Below are 11,464 nucleotides of genomic sequence, written 5' to 3'. Positions count from 1 at the left end.
TTTTCTTTCAAACATCAAACATAAATAAACATAAATAAACAAACTGAGGAGGAAAAAGTCTATTATATTATATATTCTTCCTTTTAGCAATTACAGGATCGAGAAAATGATACTGTAATTGCTAAAAGGAAGAATATATAATATAATAGACTTTTTCCTCCTTAGTTTATTCATTTGTTTGATAACTCAATTATCCTTTCTTCCTTCTTTCTCCAACATTTTTTTCCTCTAAAGGTCTCTGAAGTTTCATTGATTCATTGATTGATTTTTTCAGTCTATTTTCACACTGGATAATTTATGTTGTTATATCTTGAAGTGCATGGATTTATCCTTCTGTCATCCTCAAACTGTTCAGTCTGTACAGTGAGACATTTTGTTTTTAATTTGTTATATTTATCTGTTCTAAACCCTACTGAGCTTTTAAGAAACATTGACTATCAATATCTTTATCACATCAGTATTCTCTTTTATTATCTTTTTTGTTTGTTAATGTTTCTGATCCTTAATATGATGAGTAATTTTTAATTTTACACTTGATATTTTAGGTATTACATTTCAGACTCCCCCATTTTATTTAAATTTCCTGTTCAGTGGTTCTCCATTACAGCCATGCTGGATTTAAGTCCAGGTTTCTCATTCAGCCTCTACAGACATACAGGATCTCTTCTGCCACCCCTATATGTGGGTGTTCTGTGGTCATCAGTGCCTTATGATGTTTTTATTATTTTCTCTAGATTAGGTCATGTATTGTTTTAAAGATCTCTTAGACTTGCAAGGCCACGCCCTTCCTTGTTCTTAGGTTAAAGGGATGAGACTCTGCATGAGCTTTTCCTTATTTATCTCTACCTGATATCATTTCTGAGATTACCAGCCTTCTCCAGTGCTCCATCTAGAACACACAGGAGCCCCAAAGTGAACTCATATAGCAACCTGTTTGCCATTCCTTGAGTCCTGAAGTTCCTAGCCAGAGTGAATTCTCTGTACCTTCTAGAGTCTTCTTATATTGGCATTTAAAATTTATTATGTCCAAGATTATAAATAATGCTTAGCAAAAGGGGAAGGGAGGGGTCTTGGGGATAGAAGACAGTGGAAAGAGATGGACATCATTACCCTAAGTACATGTATGAAGACAAGAATGGTGTGACTCTGCTTTGTATATAGAGATATGAAAAATTATTCTCTATATGTGTCATATGAATTGTAATGTATTCTGCTGTCATATATAACATATCAATATTTTTAAAAAACCCCAACATACAAAACCTGAAAAAAAGGAATAGTGACAATGATTTTTTACTCATCTTGTCCAGATTAGGAAGACAATATTTCCCTATTGTTTTCTACAAATTACTTCCTTTGAACTTTTTTCAAGGAGTTTTTGTTTCTTTTGTAATAAAAGGAAAATTAAAAAGAAGTCAGAAGGGACACAATAAATACTGCGTAATGTCATATATAATAAGAAACTTTCTTAGTTTGTCCTCACTATCTACCTGTTCAGCATTTATATATTAAGACACATTTTTTAGTATTGAATCACTATAAAGCAGACACATTTGTTGATGGTTTATATGCGCCTTCAGTGAGATGAAAAGAAGAGCTTAAAATGTAACTCTCATTTTCTATGATTAAGATTTCTGTGAGCAATCATTTGTTACCAGAAATCATGAAATATTGATGCTATCTAGAGTGATGTTTGTGCTGGCTTTAATTTTATCCTGTATTTTGATTTGTTCTCTCATAAATGAAATGGTATTTTTCCAGATTCCTCAGGAAAATGTGGGCCTCCTCCACCTATTGACAATGGAGACCTCACTTCATTTCCATTAGCAGTATATCCTACGGGTTCATCAGTTGAATATCAGTGCCAATCCTTATATCAACTTGCGGGTAGCAAGACAGTAACATGTAGAAATGGAAAGTGGTCAAACCTGCCAAAATGTTTACGTAAGTACTTCAGTAATCTCATGGGACCTGGGAAAATCAGCACCTTGAGTATGATACTTTTCTGTGTAAAATAGCAATAATTCACATATTAAAAAAGAAATATTCTGTGAAATGCTTCTCTACCAAATATTCATGTGTGAGGAAATAAAGATTAATAAGTTATTTTTATTTTAAAATAATTAATAAATACAATTATATATATTTTAAAATTTTTATTAGCATGTAATAATTGCCCTTATTAATGGGGGACAGTGTGATATTTCTATATATGCATACACTCAGCATGATCATATCCAACCTCTATTTACCCACCCTATATCCCTTCTCAAACTCTATTGGTCACCATTCTACAATGAGGTCACCCTTTTTAATATTCCACCTATGAGAGTGAATGTATGGGACTTATCTTTCTGTGTCTGGCCTACTTTGCTTAACATAATGTCCTCCAGTTCTATCCATTTTGCTGTAAATGTCAAGAGCCAATTCTTCTTTGTAGCTGAATAATATTCCCTTGTGTAAATATACTACATTGTCTTTATCTCCTTATCTATTGATAAACATACTTCTCATTCAGTATCTTAGCTACTGTGAGTAACACTGCATGGGCATGCAGATATCCCTTTGGTATGCTGATTTCTTTTCCTGTGGATATGTACCCAGAAGGAGGATAGCTGGGTCATAGAGCATATCTAATTTAAGTTTTTTGAGAAAACTTCTGCTCTCTATAATGATCGTACCAATTTAAATTCCCACCAAGAGAGTGTAAGTGTTCTTTTTCTCTCACATCCTAACATTTATTAATTTTAGGGTTTATTGTTAATAATAGACTTTCTAACTGGAGCGATATGGTATCTCATTGTAGTTTTCATCTTCATTTCCCTGATGGCTAATGATATTGAGTGGGGTTTTTTTCATGTATTTTTGACTGTTTGTACTTCTTTGAGATATGTCTATTCACAAATCATTTGTCCAATGTTTAATTGGATTGCTTGTTTTTAGTTTTTTTTGAGGTCATTATACATTCTAGGTATTAACCCTTTGTGAGATGCATAGCTGGCAAGTCTTTTTCCCATTCCATGGCTTGTCTCATTCTGTTGACTGTTTCTTTAGCTGTGCAGAAGGTTTTTCAATTTAATATATCAACTTTGTCAATTTTTGCTTTTGTTTCTTGTGCTTTTGTGGTTCTATCCAGAAAATTGTTGCTTGAACCAGTTTCTTAATTCTCCATATTTTCTCCTAGTAGTTTTAGAGTTTTCAAGTTTTACATTTAAGCCTGTGTGCATTTTGAATTTAATTTTGTACATGGAAAGAGGAATCAAGTTTCAATCATCTGTATGTGGATATCCATTTTTAGCATCATTTATTGAAGAGGTGGTCCTTTACGCAATGTTTTCTTTTTTGGAAACTTTTTCGGAAACTTTGTTAAGAATCAGCAGATATAGATGCATGGATATATCTATATCTATCTATCTATAAATACACATATATATGTATATACACACACACATACAGAGAGAAAGAGAAGAGAAGAGAAGAGAGAGAGAGAGAGAGAGAGAGAGAAGGAGAGTGTGTCTCTATTCTGTAGCATTGGTCATTGTATCTATTCTTATGCAAATACTATGCTGTTTTGGTTGCTATGGTACTGTAGTATGTCTTGAAATAAGTTATTGTGATGCTTACAGCCTTTGTGTATTTATTTTTTTCTTAAGATTTCATTAGCTCTTCAGGGTCTTTCCTGCTTCCATATGAATTTTAGAATTTTCTTCTCTGGTTCTGTGAGGAATATCTTTCATATTTTAATGGGAATGGCTTTTAATCTGTAAATTGCTTAAGGTATTATTCCTGAAGGAATATATGCTTAAGGTATTATTACCAGCACTAATTCTTCTGATCCATGAGCATGGAAAGTTTCTTATTTATTTTGTATCTTCTTCAATTTCTTTAATCAGTGTGTGGTAGATGTCTTTTGTTCTTTGCTGTTTTGTTTGCTGTTGTAAAGATTAGTGAATGAGATTGTCTTTATTATTTGGTTCTCAGCACATTCATTATTGGTGTATAAAAATCTCACTGATTTTTTTATATTGATTTGTATCTTGCTACCTTAATGACTTTATCCATTCTAATAGTCTTTTGGTGGAATCTTTGGGTTTTTTTTTTATATATTTAAACATATCATCTGCAGACACAAATAATTTGATTTCTCTCCTTTCAATTTATATGCCCTTTATTTCTCTTATTTCGCTGTTCTGACTAAAATTTCTGGTACTATACTGAATAAGAGCAGGAAGAATAGATACCCTTGTTCCTGATATTAGAGGAAATGTTTTCAACTTTTCTCATTTCAGTATATTGCCTATGGCTATGTCTGGTATGGTCTTTATGATGCTGAGGTATGATCTTCCCAAACCTTATTTGCTCAGGACTTTTATCAGGAAGTGATATTGAAATTATTCAAATGCATTTTCTATATCTATTAATCACATGATTTTTATCCTTCATTCTGTTAATGGGATGTATTATGTTTATTGAACTGAATATGTTGAACCAACCTTGCATCTCTTGGATGGAACCAATTTGATTATGGTAAATAATTTTTATGATTCTCTGTTGAATCACATTCAGATTTACTCATATTTTATTGAGAAATTTTACATCTATGTCCATCAGGTTATTAGTCTACAGGTTCTTTTAACTTGTGTTCTTGTTGCTATGGTACCAGGGTAATGCTAGCCTCAAGGAATGGGCTGGGAATGATTCTCTCTCTTTCAAATCTTCACAACAAATTTAAAAGAAATGGAATTAGGTCTTCTTTAAAGATTTCAAAAAAATTAATCAGTAAAAGCATCTAGTCATGGGCTTTCCTCAACTTTTTATTACTGATTCAATCTCATTACTCATTATTGATCTCTTCTGGCTTATATGTTTTCATGGTTTAATTTTGGCAGAATCTATGTGTCTAAAAATTTATAAATTTCTTCTAGGTTCTCTAATTTGTTGGCATACATTTTCTCACAATAATCCCTAATAACTCTTTGCATTTCTGAGGTATTGGTTTTAATGTCTTTTTTTTCCATCTCTTATTTTGTTTGAGTCATCTCTTTTTCTTGGTTAGTCTTATTAAAGGTATGTTCATTGTTCTTACCTTTTATGATAACCAACTTGTTTCTGAAAGAACGAACAAGGCTTGTCCTCAGAGAAAATGTCCCTTTATTGAGGAACAGCTCTGCATATTTATAGAGCTGGGGGTGGTTTGACAATTATGACAGTTTAAAGGTTGAAGGGTTTGACAGTTGGCATTGGGTGCTTTCTGATTGGTGGGTAAGGATCATGTGAGCCAGCAGGCTAGTCTGATTGGTGGGTAAGGATCATGTGAGCCAGCAGGGCTAGTCTAATTGGTGGGTAAGGATCATGTGAGCCAGCACGGCTCACCATTGTATGGCTCTTCTCGGGGGATGGGGAAGTTAGTCTTTGGAGCCGGGGCAACTCCCAACAGTTTCATTAGTCTTTTATACTGCTTATGTATGTGACACCCTCTCTATCTTATACATTATATAAATGAAAATTTGTAGCATTTGACCAATATTTTTTTTCTTTCTTTTTCTTGTGAGGCTGGAGATGGAACCCAGGGCTTGTGCATGTTAGGCAAGAACTCTACCAACTGAGCTATATCCCTAGCCTTTTGACCAATATTTTAATTAAAGAAAAACCAGCCAGTCATGATAGTGCACTCTTGTAATCCCAGAAACATGGGATCCTGAGGCAGGACGATCACTGTTTGAAGGCAAGTCTCAATAATTTAATGAGACCTTGTCTAACAATAATAATAAAAGAAAGGAATGTGGATGTAGTTCAGGGATAAAGTGCCCCTGGTTTCAATCTCCCGGTCCAAAAAAGAAAAACAAAATCAGCCATAATGCCATAATGGTTTTACACTCTAAAATGCCAAGCTCTTAATGTGATAAATGATCTTAAGAATTGGTAATAAAATATAATTATCACACATTAACCACCTAATTCTTACATCATTTACTACTTTAACTTTATTTTAATCTATCTGGTATTCACACAGAATTTGTTCAGGAAGAGTTTTCAGGAAGAATTTCTGAAATATTTAAAACATTCTACTTGAAAACTCCAAAGTCTTGGTAAAAGACTCATATCTAACTTAATATATTATACTCATTTATTTCTTTCAGATGCATGTGTAATATCAAAAGAAATCATGGAAAGATATCACATAACCTTAAGATGGAAAGAACATCAAAAGCTTTATTCTTCATCAGGGGACACAGTTGAATTTGTGTGTAAATATGGATATTCTCCATCAACGCGACCTCAATCATTTCGTACAAGGTGTATTGATGGTCACCTGGAATATCCCATTTGTAAGAAAAGATACTCTTAATCTCATTAAAATGTGCACTTAAATTCAGAATTTTTATTATTAATCTATTTTTCAATTTTATTTTAAAGTATTGTTTAACTCATTTTTATTCATAAATTAGAATTTGTGTTGATACCTGCTAATGTGTTTAGAATCTGAGAGGCTAGAGCCCCACATCTTAAAAGCACTGCATTCAAATTTGGCGAACCAAAGTACCATGCATCCTATTCATAAAACATCTATGCAAGAAATTAGATGCAATTACTTCCATGCTTGTCTGTATCCCTCATTCTCCAAACTGAAAGTTTTCTACATAACTTTTGAGGCTCTATGAGACTCTGTCTCACAGTGCATGAAAAGATAGACTCTCCATCTTCAAAATTACAAAATTCAGAAAGATCTAAAAACCAAACTAAATCATGACTTATTTTAGTAAAAAATATAATCAATTACTAAGTATTACTTATCCATAAGCAAATGTAAAAAGATGACATGTGAGCTTCTAAAATATATGAATCTAGTACATTTAACAATGTAAACAAATCATAAAGAGGAATAGAAGTTTAATTGGATATATAACTATAAAACTATCATAACTGTTACTATATAACTATGGAAAAATGATTGGCAGAAAATGTAATAAAATCTGTAAAAACTATATTTATACTTAGAGTTAAGAGGATTGACTTGTTTAATTCCTTTAAAAAGACAGTCTCTAAATTATGAGACAGTCTCCAAATTTTTGATTTTTTTTTACTTTACAGTAGTATGAAAGTGATATGTATTCAGTAGAAATTGTACTTTAATCTTTTTCTGCAACTAGAAATACATCATAGACTACTTTTATGGTATTGGGTAACAGCAGTTAACCACATCCAATTGGCATTGTGATTAACAAAGTAAGCAATTACTATACTACAGAGTACTGTTCTGCTAAGTTATGATATATGATAAGTTGGTATATTAAATGCATGTTCAACTTAAAATAATTTTAATTTATCATGAGTTAATCAGGATGTAACACCATTCTAAGTTGAGGAGTATCAACATTTATTATATTGTACAATTTTTCAACCTTTAATATACTCAGTCTTGAACTTTAAGAATAAGTTGCTTTGAGACAATAATTCTTAAAAAGCAAGGTGATAATGTGGAGAAATATAAAGGCCTTATTGGTAATGATCTCAAGGTCAAATAATGCTTTAATGAGTTTTTGTTGCAAGAATTTTTTTCTGTTTTTAAAATTTCAGTAACAAGATTTTGAAGTGTAATTTTATGTCTTTACATTTTAGACAGCACTATTTAGTTAAAATCACTTTGGCTAGAAACATTTTTGATTTTTAAAAAGCTATAATCTTAGGATGAAAATAGAGTTAAAAATATACAAAACTTTAAGATGATAAATTGTTACCTCTTATTGCATAAAATCATAAGGCTTATATTAAATGCTTTCCTCTTGTTTAAGATCCTGATTTAGATAAATTGAGTTGAGACAGATTTTCAATTTCAATGAAATTGGTTATAATAAGCAAGTAATCCTTGTGTTTAATATTAACACCTGAATATACTTAACTCAGTTCCATTGTGCCACTATAACAAATATAATTTGTTCAGTGTGGCTTATTTTTAAAAGACATATCTTTCATACAGTTCTTGAGGTGTCCAAGATCAAGGCACCAGCTAACTTGGTGTCACAGGGGGCTTATTCTCTGTTTTGCAAATGGCGTCTTCTCACTAGATGAAACTCACTAGGTGGAAGTGGCAAGGAAGTGCTCTAGCCTTTCCTTGTAAGGGCACTATTTCTACTCTTGAGGATGGAACCCCATCACCTATTCACCTAAAAAGATTTCATCTTCTAATATGCTCACTGTGGTCACTAGGAATGAAATGGTGACATTTAGGGGGGCACAAACATTCAGGACATAGAAGAGAATAGGGAAGGAAAAAGACAGTCCATGCCACAGAACCAAAAGGCAGTAGTGGTGTTTACACTTCTATTTCACAGAGGAATTCAGCCAAACACTGTAAGACAGAGATAAAAGAAGGTCATTTTATATATACACACACACATTCTTTCCAACATGGGAGAACCTAAATATAAAAAAGCAAATGTTAATAGATCTTAAGGGAGAAATAGATTGCAAAATAATAATAATAGTTGGGTGCTTCCATAATCCATCTTTAATACAATAGATAGGTCATCCAGACATAAAGTCAATAAGAAAACCTTGTACTTGAGCTGTATGTTACACCAAATAGACCTAACAGATATCCATAGAATATTCTACACAATAGCAGAATACACATTATTCTTAGAGCATACACAACATTCTCCAGGATAGGTCATATGTTATGCCACAAAACAAATTTCAAATATTTAAGAATGCTGAAATTATATCAAGTATCTTTGCCAAATAAAAGCACGAAACTATAAATCAATAACAGGGAATGTTGTTATATTCACAAATATATAGAATTTGAATGACATCCTCGTGACCTTCTAATAGGTCAATGACAAAATTGAAAGAAAAATTAAATGACACTCACAGACAAACATCAAAACACAGCATACTAAAACATATAAGGTGCAGAAAAGGAATTTTGTAAGGGAAATAAGTATATAACTATAAATGCCTACATGATTTAGATCTCAAATAAATAACAAAGCTTCAAACATATACCTCAAAGAACTAGAAAATGAAGAAGTAACTAAATTAAAGATATTAAGAAGGAGGAAATAAAGATATACAAAAAAATATTAAGAAGATACTCAGAAAACACTATTGAGAATCAACAAACCTAAAAGTTGATTTTTTAACCAATAAACAAAATTGATAAAAGTTTAGATAGACAAATATGGAAGTAAATAAATTTCAAGATGAAGAAGAAACATTACAGCTAATAGCACAAAAATACAAAATGTACTACAAATTCTGGTATGAACAATTATACCCGCAATTTGGATGACCTAGAAGAAATGAATCTTTGTAGAAAGTTGCAACCTACCAGGAGTGAATCATAAATACAAAATCCCAACAGACTGGTAAACAAGGAGTTTGAATTAGTTATTAAAAATTCTTTTATGAAAGAAAAGCCCAGGACCTGATAACTTTATGCCCAGGAACTGGATGAACCCAACTCCCTTGTATAACTATAAAGCTTTAAAAAAAAATAACATGAATCCTTTTCATGTCCTTCCCCAAAAAAATGATGAGCAGTAAGCACTTCCAAATTCATTTATGAGGCCAGCATTATCTTGACAAAAAAGCCACACAAGTATACTATGAGAAAATAATAACCCAATACACCAGATGAATATCCCTGGTGCATAGAAATCCAAAACTCCTCAATATAAGATGAATTCAACAGCACATTTCAGGGATCATAAGACTCGCTCATCTGTGATTTATTTCAGGGACTCAAAGGTGGTTAAATAAATACCAGTCATTAAATATTATCCATTACATTAACAGAATAAACTTTTAAAATCATTATTATTCAATAGATGGGAAAAAGCAACATCATTTGATAATAAAAACACTCAAAAAATTTGGCATAGAAGGAGTTATTCCAAGACAATAAAGGCCATATACAAGTTGAATAATCCTAATCCATAAATCCAAAATCTGAAATGCTAATACTTCTGAAACTTTCTAGATAATAATGACCAAATTGGAAAATTCCACATCATGATTCTTTGCCTCATGCACAAAATTATTTGGAGTGTGCATATAACTATTTTTGGAAAATATTTATGTAGTGAATATGAAAACCAAATGAGTTTTGTGTTTTAGGCTCAGATCCCACCCCAGTGTATCATTATGTATATATAAGTACTTCAAAACAACAACAAAAATGTGGTCCCAAGCATTTGTAATTAGGGATATTCAACTTACATTAGCAGTCTACAATTGGTATCATACTAAATGGTTAGAAGTTAAATACTTTACCTCTAAGATCACGACTAAGGCAAGAATATCTACTGTCTTAGTCCACTTTCATTTGCTATCATAGAATACCTACGATTGGGTAACCCTAGCATCCTCTGCTTGCCCCCAAATTCATGTCTTTCTCACCCACAAAATAACATTCTTTTCATCCCAATAGTTTCAAAGTTTTCACTTCCTTCAGCATCAACTCAAAAGTTCCAAGTCCAAAGTCATTTAAATTGAATAAGGGTGAGACTCAAAGCCTAAATCATTCTAAGGCAAATTTTCTATAGCTGTGAACCTATGAAACTAAAACAAGTCATCTCCTTCCAAAATACAATGGGAAAACTGATATAGGATAGACATTTACTTTCCAAAAAATGGAGAAATAGGCGAGAAGAAAGGAGTAACAGGCATCAAGTTCAGTCCTCAAGCTACAAAGTAATCTATTTAATTCCATGTCTTGCTGATTGGAATCAGCAAGGAGATTGGTCCCCAAGGAGTTCAACTTGACAGTCCTGTGGTTTTGTTGGGCTTAGCCCATGCTTCAGCCCTGTTGCACTGATGTGGTTCTACAGTTCTGGGGTTTGGGGCAACAGTCCCTATCCCAAACTTGCCTCTGTACTACTATAATGAGAACTGTCTGTGATAGCTCTGCTCCTATGATTTCATTAGTCAATACCCTAGCATGTATTCTGTGTTGTTTCTAGCTCTGACCCCACACTTCTGCTTAGCATTGCCTTAGTGGGAGCTCAATGTGCTGGTTCCGTTCCTTTAAAAAGTCTCTGCCTGAGCCACTGGGTATGACCTTGAAATCTAGGAGACTGCCAAACTTGCATAGCTCTTTGCAGACCTTCAGAATAAATTACTTTTATGTGAATGCTGCCAAAGTTTATGGTATGTACCCTCTGAAGCAGTGTGTCTAGCCATAACTTGAACTTTAACAGGGTATCCCCTTCTAGAAGTTGTCCTTGGCAAGATCACTCAGTTTCTTTTCAAATCCTTTAACGCCTTCTCCCTGCAAATCAAAGGAAAATCAGTAGAATAGAGGAAAGGGATCAGGGGGAGGAAAGAGGGAAAGGAAAGGGGAAATACTGGGAAAATATTGTCTAAATTATATTGATATGTTATGTACATGTATAAGTAAGTAACAGTGAATCCCACTACTTTGTACAACTATAATGCACCAATAAAAAATATCGGGGGA

The 11,464-nt window shown here is 32.8% G+C and overlaps 1 protein-coding gene across 1 annotated transcript in view; it reads left to right on the top strand.

Moving 5' to 3' along the window:
* LOC308651820 (complement factor H-like) overlaps window positions 1–9,088 on the top strand; it is a 224,239-nt gene extending 215,151 nt beyond the window's left edge. The window contains exons 20-21 of the mRNA XM_081299361.1: window positions 1,762–1,944; window positions 6,141–9,088. Coding sequence (XP_081155487.1) covers window positions 1,762–1,944; window positions 6,141–6,349 — 392 coding nt within the window. The 3' untranslated portion in view covers window positions 6,350–9,088. The remainder of the gene's footprint in view (window positions 1–1,761; window positions 1,945–6,140) is intronic.
* Window positions 9,089–11,464: the final 2,376 nt, after the last annotated feature.

The sequence above is a fragment of the Spermophilus citellus genome (assembly GCF_964194105.1).
Source record: "Spermophilus citellus genome assembly, chromosome: 6".
Classification (NCBI taxonomy): Eukaryota; Metazoa; Chordata; class Mammalia; order Rodentia; family Sciuridae; genus Spermophilus; species Spermophilus citellus.
Note: the sequence above shows the minus strand (reverse complement) of the source record. Positions and strands in the feature narration are given on the sequence as shown.